The sequence below is a fragment of the Alternaria viburni genome (assembly GCF_023758015.1).
Source record: "Alternaria viburni strain BMP 2772 chromosome Unknown scaffold_25, whole genome shotgun sequence".
Classification (NCBI taxonomy): Eukaryota; Fungi; Ascomycota; class Dothideomycetes; order Pleosporales; family Pleosporaceae; genus Alternaria; species Alternaria viburni.
Genome location: NW_026055794.1, coordinates 194088 through 218288, shown reverse-complemented (window position 1 = coordinate 218288; position 24201 = coordinate 194088). Strand labels below are relative to the sequence as shown.

General features: G+C 52.7%; 8 protein-coding genes across 8 annotated transcripts; 4 read left to right on the top strand and 4 right to left on the bottom strand.

Annotated features, from left to right (window-relative positions):
* Window positions 1-706: 706 nt before the first annotated feature.
* Window positions 707-4068, bottom strand: J4E79_009477 (uncharacterized protein; the record flags this gene model as incomplete). Its single annotated transcript, XM_049358323.1, has 3 exons — window positions 707-3296; window positions 3352-3917; window positions 3985-4068. The coding sequence occupies 3 exons, from the start codon at window positions 4066-4068 to the stop codon at window positions 707-709; spliced, it is 3240 nt and encodes a 1079-aa protein (XP_049207178.1).
* Window positions 4069-8046: 3978 nt separating this feature from the next.
* J4E79_009476 (uncharacterized protein) lies at window positions 8047-9750 on the top strand (the record flags this gene model as incomplete). The annotated part of the gene is made up of 3 exons (XM_049358322.1): window positions 8047-8389; window positions 8449-8584; window positions 8634-9750. The coding sequence occupies 3 exons, from the start codon at window positions 8047-8049 to the stop codon at window positions 9748-9750; spliced, it is 1596 nt and encodes a 531-aa protein (XP_049207177.1).
* Window positions 9751-11263: 1513 nt separating this feature from the next.
* J4E79_009475 (uncharacterized protein) lies at window positions 11264-12840 on the bottom strand (the record flags this gene model as incomplete). Its single annotated transcript, XM_049358321.1, has 4 exons — window positions 11264-11401; window positions 11463-11774; window positions 11824-12471; window positions 12523-12840. The coding sequence occupies 4 exons, from the start codon at window positions 12838-12840 to the stop codon at window positions 11264-11266; spliced, it is 1416 nt and encodes a 471-aa protein (XP_049207176.1).
* Window positions 12841-13308: 468 nt separating this feature from the next.
* Window positions 13309-15399, bottom strand: J4E79_009474 (uncharacterized protein; the record flags this gene model as incomplete). Its single annotated transcript, XM_049358320.1, has 1 exon — window positions 13309-15399. The coding sequence occupies one exon, from the start codon at window positions 15397-15399 to the stop codon at window positions 13309-13311; it is 2091 nt and encodes a 696-aa protein (XP_049207175.1).
* A 727-nt stretch (window positions 15400-16126) lies between these two features.
* Window positions 16127-16490, top strand: J4E79_009473 (uncharacterized protein; the record flags this gene model as incomplete). The annotated part of the gene is made up of 2 exons (XM_049358319.1): window positions 16127-16277; window positions 16333-16490. The coding sequence occupies 2 exons, from the start codon at window positions 16127-16129 to the stop codon at window positions 16488-16490; spliced, it is 309 nt and encodes a 102-aa protein (XP_049207174.1).
* A 355-nt stretch (window positions 16491-16845) lies between these two features.
* Window positions 16846-18934, bottom strand: PAA1_2 (Polyamine N-acetyltransferase 1; the record flags this gene model as incomplete). Its single annotated transcript, XM_049358318.1, has 6 exons — window positions 16846-17617; window positions 17668-17812; window positions 17861-17975; window positions 18022-18513; window positions 18561-18712; window positions 18769-18934. 6 exons carry the CDS (start codon window positions 18932-18934, stop codon window positions 16846-16848), a joined length of 1842 nt encoding a protein of 613 aa, XP_049207173.1.
* A 596-nt stretch (window positions 18935-19530) lies between these two features.
* J4E79_009471 (uncharacterized protein) lies at window positions 19531-21242 on the top strand (the record flags this gene model as incomplete). Its single annotated transcript, XM_049358317.1, has 4 exons — window positions 19531-20367; window positions 20420-20716; window positions 20778-20869; window positions 20921-21242. The coding sequence occupies 4 exons, from the start codon at window positions 19531-19533 to the stop codon at window positions 21240-21242; spliced, it is 1548 nt and encodes a 515-aa protein (XP_049207172.1).
* Window positions 21243-22809: 1567 nt separating this feature from the next.
* J4E79_009470 (uncharacterized protein) lies at window positions 22810-23255 on the top strand (the record flags this gene model as incomplete). The annotated part of the gene is made up of 2 exons (XM_049358316.1): window positions 22810-22963; window positions 23026-23255. The coding sequence occupies 2 exons, from the start codon at window positions 22810-22812 to the stop codon at window positions 23253-23255; spliced, it is 384 nt and encodes a 127-aa protein (XP_049207171.1).
* Between the last annotated feature and the right edge of the window lie 946 nt (window positions 23256-24201).

Below are 24201 nucleotides of genomic sequence, written 5' to 3'. Positions count from 1 at the left end.
TTACAAGTCCAAAGTAAGAAGAGAGGAGCGATGAAGGGCTGTTGGTGCGCCCGCGTTTTGGCGTTAGCAGCGACGCGCTTTGTTGTTGGAGTGGTTGGCCGCCCGCGTTCGCGGATGCGAGGGTGCCAAGGCTTTAGTTGGGTGGGCCCTGTTCGTTGACCTCATCGAGGTGGAAGAGCGTGGGTTCGCCGTGGCCAGAGACCTTCACATATCTGGGAGGAGCTACTTCTTAATAACACTGCTACTTATAATACTCGAGCGGGATACACAGTACTGCTCGAGATGCCCGGTCGAACCCGTCCCATCGATAAACTCGCCACAGCGGCTGCAAAATGCTCGACAGAGGTATGATACGCCCCTCAGTGACAGTCAGGTTCAACTCAATGCTGACATACTCCAGAGCGCAGTATACGGCAAATGCATATTCGCAGACTACAACAATGTACGAAAAGACATGTGCGTCAATGAGTTCATGAAGCTGAAGGAGTGCTATCTGGTAACATCTCCCTCACAGCATCAAAATGCATTACAACTAACCTCACGTACAGAAGGCGTATAAACAGCGGTGACGGCACTCGTAGCGACCCATCATTCTCTTTGAAGCACACAGCATACGAAGGCGTTAATTGTAAACATAGAAATTTTGATTTCCTTTCATCAACGAGTCATGCGCGCCACTATACTATCAAACCACTCCAGGAAGCTACTATAGCTTGATCAACCGCAACATGAAAGTCGCCTTGTGGAGCTCTTGCTCCTCTTCCGCAATGACCTTCTCGTTACTGTTCTCTGGGATCTTGCCCTCAACTTCAGTGATGACGTGCTTGTCCACAGGTCTTCGCAAAGCCTTCTCAAACAATGGGCCCTGGTTCTCAAACGCCTGCTCCAGTCCTACACTTTCTGGATCGCTCAGCACTCGGTACTCCATGCCTACGTCGTCGGTTGGCACCAGTCCGGCCTTCTTGCGCAGATCCTGTACACGCCGGATGACCTCACGAGCGAGGCCTTCTTGCTCGAGCTCTGGATATGAGGCGACGTCGAGGAGAATGAGGACATCGTTGTCTGTGTTGAACTCCTGGTCCTTGTTGCTAGAGTCCTTTGCGAGACCGCGCTTGACCATCAGATCCTCAGCCTCAAGCTTGATGCCGTCCACGACAATCTCGCCGTTCTTCAGGTAGTCCTTGATATCTTGGCTCTTGAGGTTTGGTAGCGCCTTCTTGACCTTGATGGCGTCCTTCTTCAGCTTCTTGCCAAGCACGGAGAAGTCGGCCGTAGCTGAGTACTGGACGTTGTACTTCTCCTCATCGCTAGAGAGCACGATATCGCGGACGTTCAGCTCCTCCAGGATGTAATTCTCCAATGACTTGATGTCGTCAAGATATTGTTGTTCTGGGTGGATGACCACCAGCGTCTTCAGCGGAATCTTCAAGCCCTTGTTGGCACGGTCACGGCAGATACGGCCAAGCTCAATGACTGACTGCATGCGCTTGACTTGGCGCTCGACATCCTCGTCAAACAGCTCCTCGCGCACTTCTGGGAAAGGAAGGAAGTGGATACTTCGGTTATCTTCCGCGTGCAGTTCCTTGGGGATGTGAGGTAGCAATCGCAGGTAAATGTTGTCTGTGATGAAGGGTGTGAAGGGCGCGAGACCGCGGCAGAGTGTGTAGAGAACTTCGAAGAGGGTGTTGAGGGCGTGTTTGGTGTCCTCCAGGCCGTGCTCACCCTTTAACCGGCGACGGTTGAAGCGAATGTACCAGTTTGTTGTGTTATCAATGAGCTCCAATAACCGCGGAACCACGGTGTACAGCCTGTACGCAGCCATCTCCTCGTTCACGAACTTTAGCAGCGACTGGGTGGACGCGAGGATCCATCGGTCGAGCACGTTCTTGTTGGTCTTTCCAGCTGCCGGGTCGAATACGAAGTCCAGACTCTCGACCTTCTTCAGCAGCGACACTTGTTGCTCGAAGAACTGGTAGCTGTTCCAGAGAGGTAGAAGAACTTTGGAAACAATCTCCTTGACACCTGCTTCCTTGAATCGAAGTGTCTCGGCACGAACGACGGGAGAGTTGATAAGGTATAACCGCAGCGCATCAGAACCGTAGTTGGTCATGATCAGGTTGGGGTCAGGGTAGTTCTTGAGACGTTTTGACATCTTTTTGCCATCTTCTGCAAGCACGATTCCGTTGACGACGCAGTTCTTGAAAGGAAGCTTGCCGAAGAGATGTGTTCCAAGGACGGTGAGTGTGTAGAACCAGCCACGAGTTTGGTCGAGACCTTCGGCAATGAAGTCACCAGGGAAGGACTTCTCGAATTGCTCCACGTTCTCGAATGGGTAATGCGCGCTGGCGTAGGGCATGGAACCAGACTCGAACCAACAGTCAAAGACCTCGTCGGTTCTTCGGAGCACGCCCTTGCCGTCTTTACTGGGAATGGTGATGTGGTCGATCTTATCACGGTGAATGTCGGTTAGCTCGCCCTCATACCCGCTGAGCTTCTTCAGCTCCTCCACGCTACCAATGCAGACCACCTCTTTGCCGTCATCGCTGACCCATATCGGAAGTGGCGTACCCCAGAAACGGTTTCGTGAAACAGCCCAGTCGGGTGAGTTGGTGATCCAGTTGGCGAAGCGCTTCTCCTTAACGAAGGAAGGAACCCAGTGCGAACCAGCAATGTTCTCCAGCATTTGCGGCACAATATCCTGAATCTTGATGAACCATGAGGGGACCGTTCGGTAGATCAAGGGTGTGTCAGACCTCCAGCAGAAGGGATAGCTATGGAGAAGTTGTGAGTCTACGATCAAGCGACCGGTTCCTTTCAGATGCTTGATAATGCCCTTGTCTGCTGCCTTGACGTGTTGGCCCTCGAAGTCGCGGACAACCGCGGTGAAGCGACCCTGATCATCGACTGGGTTGGGTGGCGGCCGGGTGTCAGAGATGACACCGTGGGCCTTTGCGACGCGGTAATCGTCCTCTCCGTATGCGGGGGCCTGGTGAACGATACCCACACCACTGTCTGCTGTGACGTAGGTGTCGTTCGCCACCTTGAAGCCGTAGTCCTTGAACTCGTCGTAAAGGTAGTCGAACAGGGGCTCGTACTTCCAGCCCAGCATATCCTTACCCTTCAGCTTCTCCACGACCTTGAACTTGGCCTTCTTCGGATCCTTGTATAGTGTGCGTAGCAGGGCTTCGAGCAGGATGTAGTGTTTGCCGGACGCTTCGTCGAGAATCTTGACGTATTCGAAATCGGGATGCGCGCAGAGACCGGTGTTGGATGGGAGTGTCCATGGAGTGGTGGTCCTGTTCGGGCTGGTCAGCGCAAGCCAGTGGCACTAAATTGGAGTAAGCAACTTACCATGCCAACAAACACGTGTTTGGGTCGTCGAGCAGCGGGAATGTGACGACCACTGCTGGGTCCTGAACGTCCTTGTAGTTTTGTGAGGCTTCGAAGTTGCTGAGAGGCGTCGCCAACGCTGTGCTGTAGGGCATGACCTTGTAACCCCGGTATACGGCACCCTTGTCGAAGAGACGCTTGAAGACCCACCACTCCGACTCCATGAAGCTGGTGTCCATAGTCTTGTAGTCGTTGTCGAAGTCGATCCAGCGACCCAGACGGTCGATAGTCGCCCTCCATTCGGTCGCATATCGCATGACAATCGCGCGGCACTTCTTGTTGTACTCGGCGATTCCGATTTCGCGTACAGCGTCGCGTCCTGACATGCCCAATTCCTTGTCGATCTCATACTCAATAGGCACACCATGAGTATCCCAGCCGAACCGGCGCTCGACATAGCGTCCCTTCATGGACCAGTAGCGGGGAATAATATCTTTAATGGTCGAGGCCAGGAGATGGCCATAATGCGGCATTCCTGTCGCGAAAGGCGGTCCATCGTAGAAAGTGTATGGCTGCTTTCCTTTCGACTATGGCGAGTTAGCAGGTGTCAACCACACGTGCGTGGGTTCACTAGGCTATAGCATAGTCACGTACTAGCTCGACCTGTCTCTGGAAGGCGTCAATCTCCTTCCAGCGCGCGAGGATGCGCTCCTCCTCGCTCGGAAAGTTCATAGACATGGTGGCGGCGTGAGTATGCTGAGACTGAGCCGTGGCGGGGAATCTTTTTCTAGAGCCTAGAGTTGACTCCTCCGATCCCCGCCATTAGCGTGACTCAGCCGCTTATCGATAGCACCCCGCCATACCTAGCCATCGACGACGGATGACTCTTGTAACTAACAACATCTCCTGGTCATACGAAGCTTGCCTCACTAGATTGATGTCTTGTCTTCGCCAGCCATGTCCACCAAACTCATTGAGTCGTATGCCCACTAGCTATATGCGTCCTAGACTTGATCACCCTAATCATCGGAACTGGAACTGTCAGAGCATACTCACCATGAAACGTCGCATACACACATCTTCGTTGCGGCTCTGCGGCAACTGAGAAGGTTGAAACATTAACAGGTCTAGCTGATTCCAAGCCGATTTGGCAACCATCACCTTTCACTTTTGTCTGGGCATTTTTATCACATACTTTCGATTAACAATGCGTTTTCCCATATTCATTATTACTTCATTCTTTACGCTGATAGTAGCCTCAAACAACCCGTTTAACAATCCATCAGTCCAATCTCTGCAGAGCGGTGATACGACCATCAATACCAGATATGCCGAAATCGACAAGACATGTAGACGCTTACGTACGTTGACACAGCTCAACAAGATCGCAAATAACGAGACCCTCCTGGGGACGGCGGACATGCGTGGCAAGCTCGCTCAACAAAGTATTGACTGGATTAAAAGCAATAGAGCCGACATCATCGCTAAGCTCGATGAGCTGACTTCCAACTCAACTCTCACTACCGAATGCGACACCATCAGTGCGCAGCGCGTGACAGCTCGTCAATGTAAAGCATTGAAGATATTGGAAAAGCTGTTAAACTCAACGAATGGCCAGCCCAGTACCAATCCAGGTCCTGCTGCGGATTTTCTCAGCGATGAGCAGAATCAGAAATTACAACAGAAGTTCGAGAAAGCGGAGCTCAAGCTGCAGCAACTTAGGAGTAACGCTACATTAATGGGTCTCTGCGAAGACAATATTATGTTCCAGCAGAATGGCGCCATTGGAAGTCGTGAGCATTTTTCTACAGTGCGAAGCCGAAATGTACTGACTTACACACAGAAGTGGTTGACAACAGCGGCGCCATCAGCATGACGAAAAGTAGTGCAAGGAGCAATGTGCACGAATCAGGAAATGCTTCATCGCTGATGATTTTCATGGTTCTGATGACAGTGTCGATGCTGTAGTACTCCCTTCCTTTATGTTGGAAACAATAGCCGGATAAATCGTGTCACTTCGTCGCTTTTTGCGGTTACATGCATGCACGCCAATATAGGGAAAAACTGAACAGGTCTGGAGCCTACATCATCGTTAGGGCACCTACTTTGCAGGTTTCCATGTTAATGTAGGCTGCAGACCTGTTCAGCTTTTCCTTTGTATGAGGTGCATGAGGGATGGGGGCACGTGGCGGGGTGTTCGACGACGTGCATGTTGTGGCGTAGCCGTAAAGATGTGCGAACTCAATTCCAAGTCATGGTCATCTCATCAATATTTTACCATGGTCAATGCGATTCTTTGTGGCACAGCTCCACCTGCATAATAGGGAACGACAGAGCATCTTTACCGGACATCTCGATGACAATGACGAGCAATACCGATCGCGCATCTATGCATGATAAACCCGTGCGTTGTACGCCACAAGGGATACCCTTATTTGTGCCAACGATAACTACACCGCGTCTCCGATCAAAACGCTCCGTTTCTGTGCTGGTTTACCCCATCCACCCACTCTTTCGGGCTTGACTCCCGTCTTCTGAGTTGCCCTCAAGACACCCAGTGGTATGGCGACATTCGACTTCGGCGACCCACCCCCGGGCCTTAATCTCAGCGAGTCCCGGACAGTCGGAAACAGTGTTGTCGCAATCATCTTGTTTGGTCTTTCGGGCGTCTTCGTTGCATTAAGGCTGTTTACTCGCCTGAAGTTGAAACAGGAACAGCTGGGGTGTGATGACTACTTGATCATTGCTGGGCTGGCATTGAACGCGGGGAATCTTGCGTGCTGTATCGTTGGTTGGTGGCCAGTTTCTGGGCAAAGTCTTGATTTTACTGACGCAGCGTGAAGGAGGTTTCTACGGTCTGGGCCGACATATCTGGGCGCTAGGACCTGAGCAAATGCGACATATAACTATCGTGCGCTTACATGCCTGGGCATACTCTTGCGGTACTGACATTTGACAGATCACCTTCGCATACGTTTTTGTCTACGCGTGGAGTGTCTGTGTCATCAAACTCTCCATCCTCGCTTTGTATCGACGTATCTTCGGTATAAACTGGTTGGGTTGGTTCTGTGTTGGCATGACCGCTGCCTACCTGATCACAAACCACGTCGTTCTGCCATTGTACACTCGACCGTTGAGCTACTACTGGGATCAATGGAATGGGGCACACGGAGAGATTCTCGTCGATGAGGCAAAGGTGCGCCGCAGGTACCCCACATTCTGATTGAAGCTGTCTGCTTACGCGATCGCAGTTCTACCTTGGAGCTGGGATCTTCAATCTCTTCGGCGATGTGTGTATACTTTGTATACCCATATCCAACGTTGTCAAATTGCAGATGAAAAGAATGGAGAAAGTGGCGATCTGCTTTATCTTCCTGCTCGGCAGCTTGTAAGCACTGCGAAGTAAGGAAACCGTATTGTTTCTAATCATCGTAGTGTGTGCTTCGCCTCGCTTTATCGTATCATCACCATCGTCCGATTGATGGCCTCGCCAGACGTCAGCTGGAAAAAGAGCGATGTCTTCATATGGTCGTCCGTCGAGCCATCGATTGGCATCATCTCTGGATGTCTTCCAACGCTTCACCCGCTTTTGATTCGTATAACGCGCTGTTTGGCCGGTGCACTCGGTGTTACACCGAGCCATACTCCGAGGCAGGAGGGCCCTGAGAGTCGCGAGACTGGGTCGAGGACGATCAACGCTTGGACAGAACGCTGGGGTAGAACTCGGCCAGCCGAAGAAGATTTGTGCTTGACTACGACAACAGTGTGCGGATCTGCTAATGAAAATGATGGGATCACCTGGCAAGACTTCATCCTGGGACGCCATGAAGAGAGGAGGATTACTATGACGCATGAGTTTGCGATAGACGAGAGCATACGGAGTCGCAACAGCTCAAGATGAGACTAAGCTTTTGCACGTTGCTATGAGATGAGATTTGAAGCATGTATCACCATTGGCAGCTGAAGCGACGAGCACGTTCGTTGGAGGACTTCAGGCGCGAGGTAGAAGGGAAGGCGGCCGTGTTGGCGGCAATTGAGTAGGGCGCGCCGCTGCAGATATTCGGTTTGGAGGGCGAGAAGGGTCGACTTCAACAGACACCATCCGAAGTTTCTGGGATGATGCAGGTGTCTGAGTTGTCGACTTCGGAAGTCCGTCGCACCTGTCGGGTGCATGCAAGCTAGCGCGGAAGGGCCTCCAGGTCACATGTCTGCCTCAGGGCTCGGCGCGACCGCCGAAACCCCGCAATACTACTTCGTCTCTTCTTCCTCCACTGAACTGACACCTGCGCACGATTTATCCGTCAAATATGCACAATGACTGTGAGGCGTCCGGACATAAGCCCCCAATCTGTTTCCTGGCCGGCGCGAGGTGTGACACGGCGTACATGCCTCGAGTTTGCGATGCCACCTGGGCAGATTCTTGGCCATACCACCCGAGAAGGAACTCTGATAGTAGACCCACGACTCATTGTCCCATTGACATTGCGGTCGGCCCGTATGCTACGATTGCAAGAGAATTGAGAAGATCGAGGTGGATCATTCACTTCTACAATCATTGAAGAATGTCGGGATAGGGTGCCGGTCTCCGCATTTCGCACCCCGCATCTTGCTGGACGTGGCTTGTCAAGTCTACCGTGCTTTTTGCACTGAGTATAAAGAGTGCTTGTCGCTAAAACCCCATGATGATCGGTTGCCAAGTCTTTCTTCCCCGTCGATATGTTTCCTACATCACTGGTGTTGCTTGTCTCGCACTTCGCGCTGACTGGATTTGCCGCTGCGTCGTCTGAATTTGAGAAGAGGTGTCTCGCATTCGAGCCCGAGTTACACGTCAAAGGCGCAACCCGCAATGTTCTCCAACATGTTCCGGCAGGGACCAATTTGACGTTTTCTGACAACGACGCGACTTGCGGACGTGCTAGCCAGGTCGTCTCAGTAGATCTTTGTCGTATAACACTAGAGATCAAGACAACTAGAACATCGAAAATATCTTTCGAAGCATGGTTTCCGGAGGACTGGTCCGGTCGCTTCCTGGCAACAGGGAATGGAGGCATTGATGGCTGTAAGTATTGATGGATAGGATGGCGTGTCAAGCGCAGCGAGTGCTGACTTTGATTACAGGCATCAAATACGAGGATATCGCATATGGAGCATCAAATGGCTTCGCTAGCGTTGGCGCAAATAATGGTCATAACGGTACTACAGGAGTAGCCTACCTCAATAATCCCGAGATGGTAGTTGACTTTGCCTGGCGATCGTAAGAATGTCTCTACTACTCACGGCGCATATACTCACCGGCAATATAGTCTTCACCTAAGCGTCGAAACGGGCAAAGCATTGGCCAAGGAGTTTTATGGAAAGTGCCATACCAAATCTTACTACCTGGGCTGTTCTCTCGGTGGACGCCAGGGCATCAAGAGCGCAGAGAAATTCCCGAATGACTTCGATGGCATCGTCGCCGGCGCTCCAGGCGTCGATTTCAACAACCTCATCTCCTGGCGCGCCCACTTTTACACCATCACCGGCCCCATCAAAGGTTCAGACTTCATCTCGAAGGCAGCATGGCAGACTTGGATCCACGACGAGGTGCTACGCCAATGCGATACCATCGACAAAGTCAAAGACGGCATCATCGAAGACCCGACCCTTTGCAAGTTCGATCCTACAACCCTACTCTGCGGTCACAACATCACAAATACAACCAACTGCCTAAACGACAACCAAGTGCAGCAACTCCAGAAAATATTCAGCGACTACCGCTTCCCAAATGGCGAACTGATCTATCCCGCCATGCAACCCGGCAGCGAAATCAACGCCGTCGATAAACTCTACGCCGGCGCCCCCTTCGCCTACTCAGACGACTGGTTCAAATACGTCGTCTACAACGACCCAACGTGGAACGCATCGGAATACGGTTACGATGACGCGCAAGCAGCGCAAGATCTCAATCCAGGAGATATTCGCACCTACCCTTCTTCTTTGCCTGGATTTAAGGAAAGCGGCGGGAAGTTACTCATGTACCACGGCCAGCAGGATAACCAGATCACGTCTTTCAACACCGACCGGTTTTATGAGCACCTTCGCGGTCACAACACGTACGCAGAAATGGATGAATGGACGCGTTTCTTCCGTATCTCGGGCATGTTCCATTGCAGCACGGGGCCAGGGGCGTGGGTGTTCGGTCAGGGTGGAAATGCGGCGCAGGCTGGTATTCCGTTCGATGCGAAACACAACGTTCTTGCGGCGATGGTGGAGTGGGTGGAGAAGGGTGTTGCGCCAGAGGTTATTGAGGGCACGAAGTTTGTTAATGATACTGTGAAGAGTGGAGTGGACTTTACGAGGAGGCATTGCAAGTATCCGGCGAGGAACACGTTTGTCGGGGGTAGTTATAAGAAGCCTGAGAGCTGGGAATGTAGAGCATAGGCTGAGAAACAAAATCAAACTGTCTGCTCAAGTAATGGAAGTCGCGATAACATACTGTTCCTCATTCCGGCCTTTCTTCATTTTGCGATCACCTTGCACAATGAGAATCCTGAACAGGTTTGCAGCATACATTAAAATAAAAGCACGCAACGTAGCTGATCTAACGTCAAAGTAGGCTCCGGGGGTTTTAAGTTTTTTCTTCTTGAACGAGGTGCGATGCTGCCGAACGGTCGCTGTGGTTAATTCAGGGTGCGTACTTCGAGTTCAGACGACGCCGTGGTAACAATGCAGACGCGGGCAATCGACGGCTTTCGAGAAGTTGCCTGATTTGGACTGCGTCAAGCAATGTGCAACAGCCTCGCTCAACCCCTCCAAAGCCTGAGATCTGATCCTCAACTGAAAAGCTTTCATTCGCCAATCCACAAATTCTCTGCTTAGTTTGCGGCGCGTTCCTTCAGTTCTCTGGAAGCACTATCCAAGTGTTTCTATCCTATGACAACGGGGCGGTAATCGCTAAACGAGCTCTGCCACCATGTACGGCGTTCCCAAGGGTAGCCTGTGAGGGCTATATGCTCCGCTTCGCGCCCAGTATGTCCAGCTAGAGGCAGGAGGTCTTGTCCTAGCATATGATTGTTGTACAGGCGTTTTGCAATGCTGGGTAGGTGCACCAAACCAACTCGTTCCAAGACGTCGCCATATGGAGCAAGCACCATCAGATACCCTTCAAGGTCTTTTGAGTGTTCCGTTCGTCCATCGAGCAGAGCGCCTACAAGTTGTTTCGAGCTTAAAGAAGCAGGGTCTGCATCCCAGTGTAGTCCAAAGGCGTATTTGTAATGATCGTTGATCTCCAGCGCCACTTGAAAATGATCAGGATAGCCATCAGTCCAGCCATCAGGCACCAAGTCTAGCTTCGCTGTTCTCGCTGTAAACTCAAGCGTCGGTGGTGCGGGGTCGACATCTTCTTGTAGTGCCGGGTCAAACTTCGACAAATCGCAGCTGAATTTTGGAAAGTGCAGTCGAGCTTTCCGAACCTGAATCAGCACTATAGGAGGCTCTTCGCGATCGATATTACAGGCCCATCTTGACCAGCTCAATGGACCCTCCCATCCTATAGAGGACCAACTTGGAAAGCCACATCGACGACGAGCTGGTTCCTGGTGATACCATGCAAGGGCCATCTCAATTTGCTGCCCATGTCCAAGGACAGAGCATTTATCTCCTTTTTGAGGTATAGAGGGATAGTTCATACTTTGGAAATCCTGCGAGGCAGATACATGGACGCGCTCGACGTCGTTATCGTCTGTGTTGGTGGATCGTCGACTTCCAATAGAGACGAAACTTCCACGATCACGTATAGAATATGTGAGATTGTAGTGTCGAAGTCTTGCCGAAAGAGAATCTGCTGCATACGCAGCAGCGTGGCGAAAAGGTGCACCCCAGGTATGGTAAATGGAATCCTTCCGAAGCGAATGTAGAGCACCTGAGATAGCATCCAAGCTATCACTGTCGTACGTCAAGTCCCGATTGCTATAGGCCTGTAGATGTCCCGCGGCCCGGTCAATAGCGGTCCAGCTCGACCCTTGATCCCCTGCCAACCCATGTTGGGGTAACCAACGTTGAGCCCAATACCCATCTTCTGTTGGCAACTCATCTGATCTGGGCCAGTGGATTCCCGACAAATCTACCTCACACCTGATGTGATTATTGCACACAAAGATAATCTGGTTCTCAGTGAAGATTAAACGCCTCGTGGAATGATAGAATTCCTGGAAGGTCCATGCTCGGGAAGCCCATCTTGACTCAGCTACTTCTGCTAGCTGAACGAAGCGTGGGAGAGGCTTCAGACACATGTTTTGGATTTCCTCGGCTTCCGGTATGAGTCGTGGCCTCGACAGGACGCCGGGTAAGCCATAGCTTGGGTCGCTTCCTGCTGCCGCCACAAGCGTAATCTGTGCTGCGGAATATATTTCGCCCATCTGCCTGACCTGCGTGTGCTTATCCATTCTATCATTCTGGTCGATACACTGGGTTGGTTAGTCTCAACGAATGCACTGAAAGATGGTAGGTACGCACAAATCTGTCGATCCAGAGGTACCGGTATCCTAGCATTTGCGCGATATAGATACTGTCTTCGATAGTCTTTGGTGGATTTTGCAAGTCGTCAAAAGCATCGTTGTGCTGTCCCCAAACATAAGACAGTGCCACGTAATGGCATCCCACAGGCGCAGGCACAACAGTCTTTGAACCACAATCAATCAGACGCAAGTTTTGCAGCAGATGCTGGACGTCTCCAATGTAACATTCGCGGTGTTTTATGTGGCAGTCTTCAATCCAACCTTTGATCTGATCGAGTTTCATGTGGCTGGCCTTGTAAGAACGCTTCTCGACCGAGTTGTCCTCCGGTGAAAAATCGGTGATTGCGAGATGTGGGAACGGGCTCCACTCTCCATCAGAGGCTGTCCAAACTTGTTCTCCAGTCTCCGGATCATGAGGCTTAATTTGTGCAAGGCCTGTGTTTCCTTTTCCTTGAATGTTGGGTATGTTTGAACAGAAATTATTAGAGGTGGTGGAGTCCACTCTAAATCCTACCAGCGAATAGTGTTTGTCTTCTGGGAGGTGCTGGGCTTCGATGATCTTCGCGACAAAGCGACAGATGCGGCAGTGCGATGCTGCTAGCTGAGCCTTCGTCATGTCGATAAGAAGCAGAGTCTCATGAGGTAACTGCGTATATGGGATTTGATCCCAACGGAAGGACTTGCATCTCTGACATACATCATCGTCATCATTACTATGTCCGTCCTCTTGCTTCATTCGAAATTGTTCCTCATCGGCTGTACTCGTGGGGAAACCGTAATCGAAATCGTTTCCGAGACTGCGATTGTGATCACAACCAATCTCCTTGGGAGTAGTACAGTCGATCTGGGCTTCCGAAGGAGCGAGGTCGAGTTTTTTGAATGCGACATCCATGACATCCACAGATGCATGATTTGCGGTGTATTTGGGCCCCTCAGGATCGTGTTCGGGCGCTTCATCCGTGCACTGACCCGGATCCAGCTCAGTTACGCGGCTGCCGTAGATGTGCCCGTCCATAGTCCAGACGATGGGATTGGCGAGTTGAAGAGGAATGTGCAGAAGTACCAAACGAGAAGGCTGGGGAAGGGGGCGGTCGAGTATCGACAAGGTGCATACATCGCTTTATTTGATTGGCTGCCTTAGGCTAACAACGATCCCAGGCAGCTACATCAGGCTGAAGCCAAGGAAAGCGCGACCGGTGAACCGCGCGAGGCGCACGAGGCTGACCAGACACACCCACAACATGCCAAAAGTCATTGCAACTGCCTCGGCACCCACAACTAGAAGGCACCCACCCTAAAACATAAGAGTATCTGATATTAAATATATGCCAAGCGCAACAGCGCAGAACAAAAAGTCTAAAGCCATGTACCCTATATGTAAAATCCGTATACCCAATACTCATACACCCACGCAAACCCATGATCTATTCCAAAGTTGTAAGAAACGCCATCGCAATGCCCACCTATCATATACAACAAATGCCTACAACCTCACCCTCCCCTCATCACCCCTCCCTCCAAACAAGCTCAAGAACCCACTTCCGCGCTCCCCTTCCCCTCTATCTAACTGTGTCCGTCTACTACGTCCAGCCTCGACTTCATCGTCATCACCACCCAGCCACTTCGGCCGGGGGAAGGAAAAGTCATTTGTCTCAAATGTGTTCTTGACTCTCGATGCGAAGTTTTCGAAGAAATTGCCTTCGTCTTCTTCGTCGTTGAGTTGTGGGCGGCGGCGGTCGGGGCGCGTTGTGCTTGGGCCACTGGTAGCTGCTGCTGCGTTTGATATGGGGAGGTTGGAGGCTGACGATGGTGCCGGGTTGTCGGTGTAGCGTTCGTTCGGCGGGCTGGTAGAGCTTCGTTGGGAAAGACCAAGGACGTTCCCGCTCGCGCCCTGGATTTCACGCTCGATTAATGCGCGGCCTTCGCGCCAGGACCCGGTGCCAGCGTAGTTCCCTGCTGAGTCCTCTTCGTCGTCGAGTAGGTCGCCAAAGCCACAGATGTTCTTTACTTTGCCGTAAAGGCCGAAGGCTGTGGCGAAGACGGGAACGAGGATGAAGATGGGGAAGAAGGCACTGAAGCCCTCGCCTAAGGGTGTGAGGACGATAAGACGGCCGAGGAACTTGTAGAACATTGTGCCTTTCCAGATGTTTTTGTCTGTCATGGTGAGGAAGTTGTAGCTTAGAGGTACTGTCAACTTGGCGACTTGGAGCCCGTACCAGGTCGCGGACTCTTGGTACGTATTTCTTCTCACAAGCGCTCGGTTGCCCCAGATCTTGACCTCGGTGAGACTGTAGAATGCGCAAATGCACATGTAGCACAGCCAGGCAGCGGCAATGATCTGGCTGTTGAATCCAACCGACGACCGGCCGTTGTCGTGGCGATGTACGACTGTCCAGCCGATGATGGATAGCTTAGGCCCGCCGAAGTCCTGGGCTTCGCGTACGCATTCTGACCAGACAATGGAGATAGAGGCGAGGATCGTGATGGCCCAAGAGACGTAGGCCAGAGAAGGAATAACATGGACGTGTAGGTAGTAGCGCGTCAGTGGTGTGAGGATAGTCATGCGATCGAACAGTCCTCTCGAGGTTGGTAACGCGGCACCTTTGAACTCGAGATGTTTGCTGGCTTTCGAGTCGAGGATGGCCTGTGTCCTGACTGCCCTCCGCACAACATGATCCCACTCGTTCTCGAACCGACACTTCGCATGGCGCGCGCGCTTCAACTTCCTCGTCAGGTCCGCCAGGTATCTTTCCGTGATGACTGGAGGCACCGTCGCCGTGCCCATGCGTCCAACGACACCCGCCCTGTTCTCCGGAAGATTGCCCTTCTCCGCCAATTCATCAATCCACTCTTGGAACTCCCGCGCCGTGCCGTTCTTCCTCTGCTTGAGCTGCACGACCTGGTATTCGTACTGATCCAACTTCTCCAGCGCCTCAGTCAACCTCTCGTGAACCTTTGGCGCCGAACTCTGTATCCTCTTCAACCTCTCACTAACACTCGCGTACCGAAACAGGCTCCTGGGGAATGCGACGAGTCCGTGACCCATGAGGTAGATACCCAGTATAAGACCCCACGTGTACGCCAGCGCCATGACCAGACTCTTAAAGGTATCCGCTTCGAATCCATTCCAGATGATCAAATAGATCGAGCCAACGATACTGCACCCGGCGACAATGAGCCAGTACCGTCCATTACTCCTCAGCGCATACTGCAACCTCGCCTTGGGCTCTCTGTACCCACTATCGCAGTACTCGCCCAGCATAGGCAGAATCGCCCACGTGAGCGCGAACGTGAGCCAGTAGATGATGCGCCATGCCTTGTAGACAACCGTGTCATTCAACCAGATGCCCCTCGCGCCATCCGTTGTATCCAATCCAGCACTACTCGCGAGATCGATCGGCAGGAGCACAACAATGCTGGCCGGCAGCGCTATTGCCAAGAAGACGGGTACGACGACGTATGCGGGTGTGGTGCGGAGCGGGAGGTAGTAGCGGAGGAGCAGCAGGACGGCGCCGCATATGGAGAGGAGGGAGAGGACGAAGAAGGCGGTTGAGCCGGCCGCTGAGGACGTCATCGTAGTGTGTGGTACGGGGTGCGCATAGGAAAGGCCGAGGCTGTGGCGGTGATGGCGCAGATTATGGCTATGTGTGATGACAGTGAAAGGAAGCCTGGGTGTGGCTGGCCCAAAGATAGTTTGTCAGTTGTCGCGACGGACGGCGTGGAAGCGTCGGAACGCTGCTTAATCTCGGAATGCGGAAGGTGCGCGACCCGGTCGGACTTCTACTACGTTCTATTATTCAATCTTTTCATCTAGAACTTCATAGTTGCTTTCACTGCAAATCCCATAGCTATGCACTTGGCACTATGGTCTAAACATGCGTACAAGCTAGGTCCCTACTCTCGTCCGCGTCGCAATCAGCCGCACGCGTCATGACGAGTCCGCGTCCTTACCCCTGTCTGTCTCTTAGTCTTTGTAAGCACATCACGTCGCATCGCCGATCCATCTCCGACGGCAGTTAGCGCAGTACTTCACGAGTGATTGCATCATTTGCCATCGAGAACGTTTGCTACTGCGGGGGGCAGCTGCACACTAATCCACTACTTGTATACAGTACATCTAGAACCAAGCTCATAAAGCTACTACCATCATCTGACAAACCTCGACTTCACGCATAAGTACGTCACCCCGCCCACCCTTCCAGCATCACAACACAGTACTCACAAATCTCCAGATATCTACAACAACCGCCAAAATTTCCTTCCTGCGTCACTTCTTCACGCGCGCCCCCTCGCCCGCCACAATGTCCGCCACAAAGACCAAGGTCCAGTCCATCATCGACGAGAACCCCGTCGCCGTCTTCTCCAAGTCGTACTGCCCATACTGCCGCCAGGCCAAGCAGCTGCTGAGCGACAGCGGCGCAAAGTTCTACGCCATTGAGTTGGACCAAGTCGGTATGTGAAAGCTGCGAAATGATGTATCGAAGAACAACAGCTAACAGGCGCATAGATGATGGCTCAGCCATTCAGTCCACCCTTGGCGAAATGACCGGCCAGACCACCGTCCCCAACATCTTCATCGCCCAGAAGCACATTGGTGGAAACAGCGATTTGCAGGCCAAGAAGGGTCAGCTCAACAACCTGCTCAAGGATGCTGGTGCCGTCTAAATGCCTACCATAGGAGAGAAGCTGTAGTCACTCCTCGATAGCTGGTCACATAACAAATTGAATGATCTACATCACACACCGTGCACCTCATAATAACGCCAAAGTATGCATTGAAAATCTGCCAGGAATGATTCTAACTGGGTAATCTTTGTGGTTTATTGCTAGTGAGCCCAACTACTAGCCTCACTCAAGTCTCGTAAAACAAAGCTCGAAGCTACACCTACAGGGCTTGCGGCTTGGGTTCTTCCTTCATCCCCAGACTGTTGTCCTGCAGTCTTTCCAGATCATTAACCATCGTTGATGCTATTCATGATGTCATTCTCCACATTCAAGAACACGGGCGAAGCTGGATCTTCTAAGTCTGCATCGCGTCCGTGAAACCTTGTGCGGCCGTCGTCGCAAAGTATCGTACATCCACATCGTCATCTTGCTGGAGCTTTTCGAGGTTCGGCAGAATGCTCTTTGTAATGACATCTGTAGCCTTCTGGCAGCCCTGGCCCGGCGTGCCAGCCTTCTCCAGAGCGATGACGGTACCCTGCTCAGGCAGCTGCTTGAGTGTGTTGATGAGCTGGCCATATGACTTTGCGACGTTGAAGCGAATGTTGGGGATATCGTCGTTGACCAGCTTGTCCATCATGGGAATGATGGATTGTTCGATAACATCCAGACTGAGAGCGGGCGCGAGTGTTGACACGGCGAAGCAAGTCGTCATTCGGTAGAGGTAGTTGGGGTGCTGGCCCATAGCCATGACCTTGGGAACAATAGCGTCGTTGGCCCACTCTACACCGAAGACCTCCGTAAGCTTCTTCAAGTTCTGAGTGGATGCCTCACGGATCGAGAAAACTGTGTCGCCCAACCAGCTCATGCACAGGCTGCTGAGCTTCTCATCGAAGAATTGTACACCGAGTTGTGAGGCGAGGAGGGGAACGTATTCGATGATGGCAAGACGTACGCGCCATTGCTTGTCCTCGGCGAGCTGGACGATCGCGGGGAGGAGGGACTGCGAGAGGAGCTCGATGCCGATGACGTTGTTGACAGACTCGAGCTTGGAGATGATGTTGAGGCGGACGTCGGGGAACTCATCCTTGAGCATCTGGAGGAACATGGGAAGGAGATGCGAGATGGTCCTGACTCGTGTTAGCAGGTAAGCACGTGGTCACGCGCAGTCGCAACTTACTCTTCCTTTCCAAGAATGGGAGCGAGCCCACTGATCTGGGTGCCAAGTGCGGCGCGCACATGCTGTGATTGATCGGAGACCAGCTCCTCTATGCTGGGCATAACCTCGTGCAGGAGAGTCTCACGCTCCAACAGCGCACAGAAGCCTAGTAATGATCAGCCGTGTGCCGCGCGTTTACTGCATAGTAACCTACCTGGAATCTGTCCCGCGATGGCGCTGCGGACCTCAGCCTCGGTATCCTTGAGGAGCTTGACAAATGCGGGTACAAGGTCTCGGTTGACAACCTCGTCGTCGACGGCTTTTGCAATCTGTACCCGTTAGCGCATGCCCTTTCTCGCTGCGAACTAAACGCACCTTCTCAAATCGGTCTGCCACCATGTATCGCACCCTCCAGCTCTTGTCCTCGAACAGGCTCCGCAGCGCAGTCAGCAGGACACCGTGGCTCGACTGCTGCTCCTTGGGTACTGCTTCGGCAATGGCAATGAGGATGTCGACAGTCAGGAGACGGACGCTGTCCTGGTCATCGGCGGCGAGGTGCTGGAAAAGAGGAATCATTTCTTCAATGACGATGGATGGCGGCATCGCCTTGATGAACTTGGCGAGGTTGTTGGCCGCCTGTCTCCGGACCATGGGGGTATCATCGTGCACTAGCTGGCCGTAGTGCTGCCTGAGGGCTTCTTGTGAGGGTGGTGTAGCGCGAGTGTAGGGGGTCTGGTAGAGTCCAGTCGCGGAGATCTTCGACGTGAACCAGTCGGCTTTTGATAGGCGCAAGACGAGGGGTATGAAGTTCTCTTCAATCTGCTGCTGCGACAGCTCTTCGCAGATCTTGTTGAGCGATTCGACAGCCTGCACGTGTTAGCTGGCGGCCAAGCTGAGGCAATTGTTGCGCGCACCTTCTCTCTGACAAGAGGCTCCTCTATGGCTGCAAGGTTCTCGAGAGGCGATAAAAGCACGTGTGCATGCTCTGGGCCGCCCACATACTCGACAAACTTGCCAAGTTCCTCGCTCAACGCTGTGAGAACCTCGTCTTCATCCTCGACCGACTCTGGATACTGCCGTTAGCCAGTCCACACGTGACGCAGGCGCCAGCCAGGCTCTTACCATCGAGAAAGGGTATGAGTTCCTCTCGTGTCCGCTCGGCGCCGAGGGCGAGGGCAATTGTGTTCAGTCGGTGGATGGCGTTGAGGCGGAGGATAACGTCGTCGTGCTTCAGCTCGTCGATGAGCACGGCGATGGGGTAAAGCTCGTCGTTTTGATTTGCGTCCATGGTTCAGTGTCTGGGGCGGGTTAAGTTTATGAGGGCGCAGTAGGGAGCTCGAAACGCGGGCGTGGTGTTGACGTACCTGGTTGTTGGCGAGGAAGCGAAGAGGGGTGTCAGGGCGCTGAAGGACCAGTCCGAGCTTTTCAGCCACAGGTGCGCCACACTTGCAGATGAGAAGGGACCGGAGGGAAGATGCAACCTGTGTCAGATGGAGATATGGTGTTGGCTTTTGATTGATTTTAGCCCGCTGATCAAAAGTGCTACTGTTTTCGTGTATTTCGAATTAGGAGTGTTATTCGATACCTACCTTTTCCGCTAGTGCGCCACCTGGGCTCCATCTGAGGAAAGCACGATGCCGTGACTACAGATCTCTTAGCGACATCCACCCACGCAGCTTACGATGTACTTAGCATCCCACTTTACGAAATGCGTCAGGGCTCGCGCATACACACAGAGCCGCGATAGCGCGTGCCGAATGTCTTGTGACATCGTCTAGCGCCTTCCGCTCGCCAAGGCCCTGAGAAGGACCGTTCTACTAGCAAAACGACTTGCCGCCCTCTCGTCTCTTCAACTCTCGGACGAGGAATTTGGATCGGCTCACGATGGACGACGAACACCAACAGAGGCGTGTTGAAAACCAAGGCGCTGCCAAACCGAACGCGACCGAGGACGAACCACTGCTTGGCCGTTCTTCGTCCTCATCACAGGCATCCCAGCAACTGCCCAAACAGCTTACTACACGTCACGCGTTCGCCGTTCTTGTCACTCTCCAAATCGGCTCAGGAATCTTTGCGTCGCCAGCTCAGGTCGATAGCAATGTACCATCGCCCGGGGCTGCTCTCCTTGTGTGGGTCCTTGGTGGGCTGTTATCATGGGCAGGAGCAGCATCCTTCGCTGAGCTTGGTGCCGCGCTGCCATTGAATGGCGGAATGCAGGAGTATCTGCGCCATATTTATGGTGATACTGCGGCCTTTCTGATGGCATGGGTGTACATCCTGGGTGTGAAGCCGTCGTCAATGGCTATTCAAAGCATCGTCATCGCTGAGTCTATAGGCTCCGTCACGTCCAGTACTGGCGAGTTACCCGACACGAAGATTCTCAAGCTCATGGCTGCCATGGCCTTTATCTCCATGGTGCTGCTCAACTCCATCAATACCCGATTTACAATGCGACTGAGCGAGTCATTCACAGTCTTCAAGCTGTCCACAGTGGGGCTGATCGTCTTGAGCGGCATGGTAGCTGTGGCTGCACATCTGATCAATGCGAACTCTTCGTTTTCCGGGCCGTCCGACTGGTACTCCCGCAACTGGTTCCAGACTAGATCGACAGTGTCGGATGGCCAGACCATCGATTGGGTTTCCATGGGGACCTGGGACCGTTACGGTCACTACTGTGCAGCGATTTACGGAGGACTGTGGGCATATGATGGATGGGACAACGTGAGTGTATGGCATTACTGACTCAACATTATGGTCTGACAGTGTGTTCTAGGCCAACATCGTCGCAAGCGAAATCCGCGATCCAGGTCGTGCGCTTCCAAAAGCGATCAAAGCTGCAATGATCGTCGTTCTCAGTTCATTCGAACTCGTGAACATCGCTTACTACATCCTTGTACCATGGGATAAACTGAGCAGCAACAACGCAGTAGCTGTCGCTGCTGCCACCTCTCTTTTGGGCAGACCTGCAGGTATTCTCGTCACTACCCTTGTCGCCATATCTTGCGCAGGGTCTATCACGAGCAATGTCTTCTCAGTAGGCAGACTAACAATTGCTGCATCGCAACGTCATGTACGTGTTCCTGTACGGAATGCATGTGAGAGATATACTAACGTCGTACCCCAACATGCAGTACATACCTGCAGTATTCAGCAAGCGAGGACTGCCGATGACGCAGAGGGCTGAAGCAGAGAACAGCATTTTATCCAACCTTGACGCCCCAATGTAAGCCACTCGGGAACCCAGGGTCTGCCAAGACACTGACACGAGTTACAGCTATGCCAACTGTTTAGCCCTTGTCGTTACCCTTGCCTACATATTGACAGGTAGTTTTCGGGCACTTTTGACTTTCGTTGGGATGGCTGAATGGGTCTTCTACGTAAGCACAGTGGCTGGGCTGCTTATACTCCGTCGCCGAGAACCGGAGTTGGCCCGACCCTATCGTCCGTTCGTCGTCCTTCCCATCATCTTCGTCGTCGTCGGTACTCTGGTGATCTTGCGATCTGCTCTGTTTGCGCCAGTGCAGAGTGGTGTCCTCGTGGGCCTTCTCGTAGTGGGCGCTTTAATCAGCCGATTACGGAGCACCCAAAGCTCATGAAAATCGACCGACGAATCTGGCATCTACAACGTATGCACGCAGAATTCCGCGCCCGGTTTTCAAAGACATTGAACGGTCTTGCGCCTGCAGCATGGTTCTCTGGCTCAGCTGTCTAAGTATAGCCGGACCAATCTCTCTGGTCTAGACGGTGGCAAACAACAGAGTTCGGTTGATCCACCAGCCCTCATGGCTCGGGTAAGATGGATGTGGAGCTGACATATGGAACCGATGCGCTAAGCAAGGTTTAATTACCTAGCCCAACGGCAGGCTACCTTCCCCGCAACTCAATTTTGACTTCGCTGCCGGCATCAAGCATGATGGATCCACTTCCTGTCAATTTCACTCTGCTAACTTTGTTTGTGCCTGCCAATCACTCATTCAACACTATATCCGGTGCCGCATCCGACCCTTTGGTAGTACTCCTCGAGTTGCCCTGGCGCCGGGTCATGCGGGTTACCCAATCAGATACATATGGCTAATACGGCGCCATATACGTACAATGGTCGACGTCCGCCTTTGCCGGAAATCAGCACTATGACGAAGCCTCATGGCGAACGAATATACTTTTCGTAACGAGGCATGATCCCGAGACCCACGAGGCGACAAGACCCGACCGTAGGCTTGTGCTGTGACAGCAAACCACACCGTACCTTGCAGGACGATGCTCATCTCCCAAGATAGGGTCCCAGAGCGCTTCTCGGTGTGGAGGCTGTCTGTCTTAATCAGCATATACACAACCCGTATTGCTGCATCTGATGCAATGAGACGCCGTATGATGAGCAAAGCCTCATCACTCATTTTATCCACTCGCCCTTGGTAAGCAAAGAAATTTCCCAACTAGTGATGTGACATATGTCACAAACTTACTTTCGGGTCACGATGCTGCAACTACACTAGCTAGTGGGCCATCAGCGTGAGGGTTCACAACACACGCTCGCGCCTAAACGCATCGATCCCCGGTCCATCGCCCTGTTCGCTCTTTGTAGAGCGTCGATCGTGACTCAGGACGTCCAGAGTACGAGCAAGCGACATCATTTGGAGTTGCGGGGAAGCTCTTGGGCATCGCGTAGCTGCATGTCTTACAGCACATGCAAAGAATGTATGGCACTTCCGTGGAAGATCAAGGAAAACCATACCTCCTCGGGCCACTGGGTAAAGAACCTTTATCGATTTTATTGAGGAATGCAGAGCCTCGTCGTTGGCATTGGTGGAGGTCCAGTGTTTTCTTATTGCTCTGCAGATGGTTTGGGGAAGCAAAGAGCCGAGACGGGACTCGGAGTGTCGTACAGCGTCCTGCTGCGACCTTGCAAGGCACGTTCACGTTCAATGAACCGGGGACGAGAACAACCGCAATTTAGGATACGAGAAGACGGACGGAGATACTCCTCGGCACTACTCAGTCCGCCAAGCGAACGGGCCTCGAAGTAATGTCAACGAAGAAGTATAAAGAAGGCAGACTCTGGACTTCAAGTTGAGCATCCACAGCATCAATCATCATCTCAGCTTCTTACCTTCACTTCCACCAACTCTTCACTCTCTACCAACCAAACAACTTCCAACCATCAACATGCGCTTCTCCATCCTCGCCTTCATTGCCGGTGCCGCCGCCGCTCCCTTCGCTTCCACTGGAACAGAGCCCGTCTGCCCCGATGGCCTCTACAACAGCCCCCAGTGCTGTGCCACTGATGTTCTTGGTGTTGTCGGCTTGAACTGCGCAGTTCGTAAGTCTTTGCCTTCCATTCCTTCCACTCATGCACGAGATCATGCTAACGTTGCCATCCAGCCGCCACCACTCCCACCAGCACCACTGGCTTCATCGCCGGCTGCGCTGCCGCTGGCAACCAAGCCAAGTGCTGCACCATCCCCGTTGCCGGCCAGGCTGTCTTGTGCCAGGACGTTAGCCCCGGTGCCGGCGCCCCCGGTGGTGGATCTCCCCCCGCTACCACTCCCTCTCCTGCTCCTGCTCCTCCTGCCGAGAGCCCTGCTGTGCCCTCCGGTTGCCCTCATTACTAGATCAAGAAGTTGGCGGTGAATCAGTGGGGAATTGATGATTGAGGCGAGTAAACATGGAGCCAAAGTGGAAGACATAGGGGAAAGCACACATATAGCTGTAGTCATCGTCAATACAATCTGCAGTTGTAGTACCAGTCTTACATTCCAATTCTCGCATTTTGATTGATTTGATAATATGTGACGCTGCTGCATCGTGACGCAGCGTGTACTATGGTGGTTGATGGTTGTCGTGGAATGCGGGGAAATGAAGATCGCGCTGGGCGGGTGAATCTCCCGGCGCACTGCGACCGTTTCGAAAGGGGAAAGTGGGTCCCTAACTAGGGGACGTGCGTCGAAAGGCGATCGCGATTCTGCGCTCTCGTCCGTCCCTCCACCAGCGTTGCTGCTTTCTGTCCAGATCTCCTCGTGCATCGCGCTCGCGCTACGCCATGGCTGTTTCGAAACAATTCTAAGACGTGCACACAAACGCATGGCGACCTCATTTCAATCTCTTCGACGTGCAGCCTCGTCAGCCTTGCCAAACCTAACAGCCACCACGTGTCAAAATCATCCGAGCGTCGACGCCGTTCACAAACACAGTTTTGTTCATTCCAGAATGTCACATGGAAGGACTTCAGCTGGCACTAGGGGCTACGTAGCGCACCACCAGCACGTTGGTGGCTGCTGACGTGGATATTCGCCTTGTGTTGTCTTCTCGCCCTCAGGATCCGTGCATCACGCTTGATTGGTCGACACGTTAGCTGAAGCTCTAGGGCTGAAGCTCACCATGCCCCGCGCTCCAACGCAGGAGGACTGCACTCACAGAGTCATCTGCTGGTAACTTTGTTGGACCATTGAATCGTCGCACCATGACCTACAAGGTGCTTCTAGTCTCTTTGCCATTTGCAGGCTCAGCGTTGTACCTCGCGTATCTACACGCAACCCTCTCCCGAAAGGTGCAGTGCCG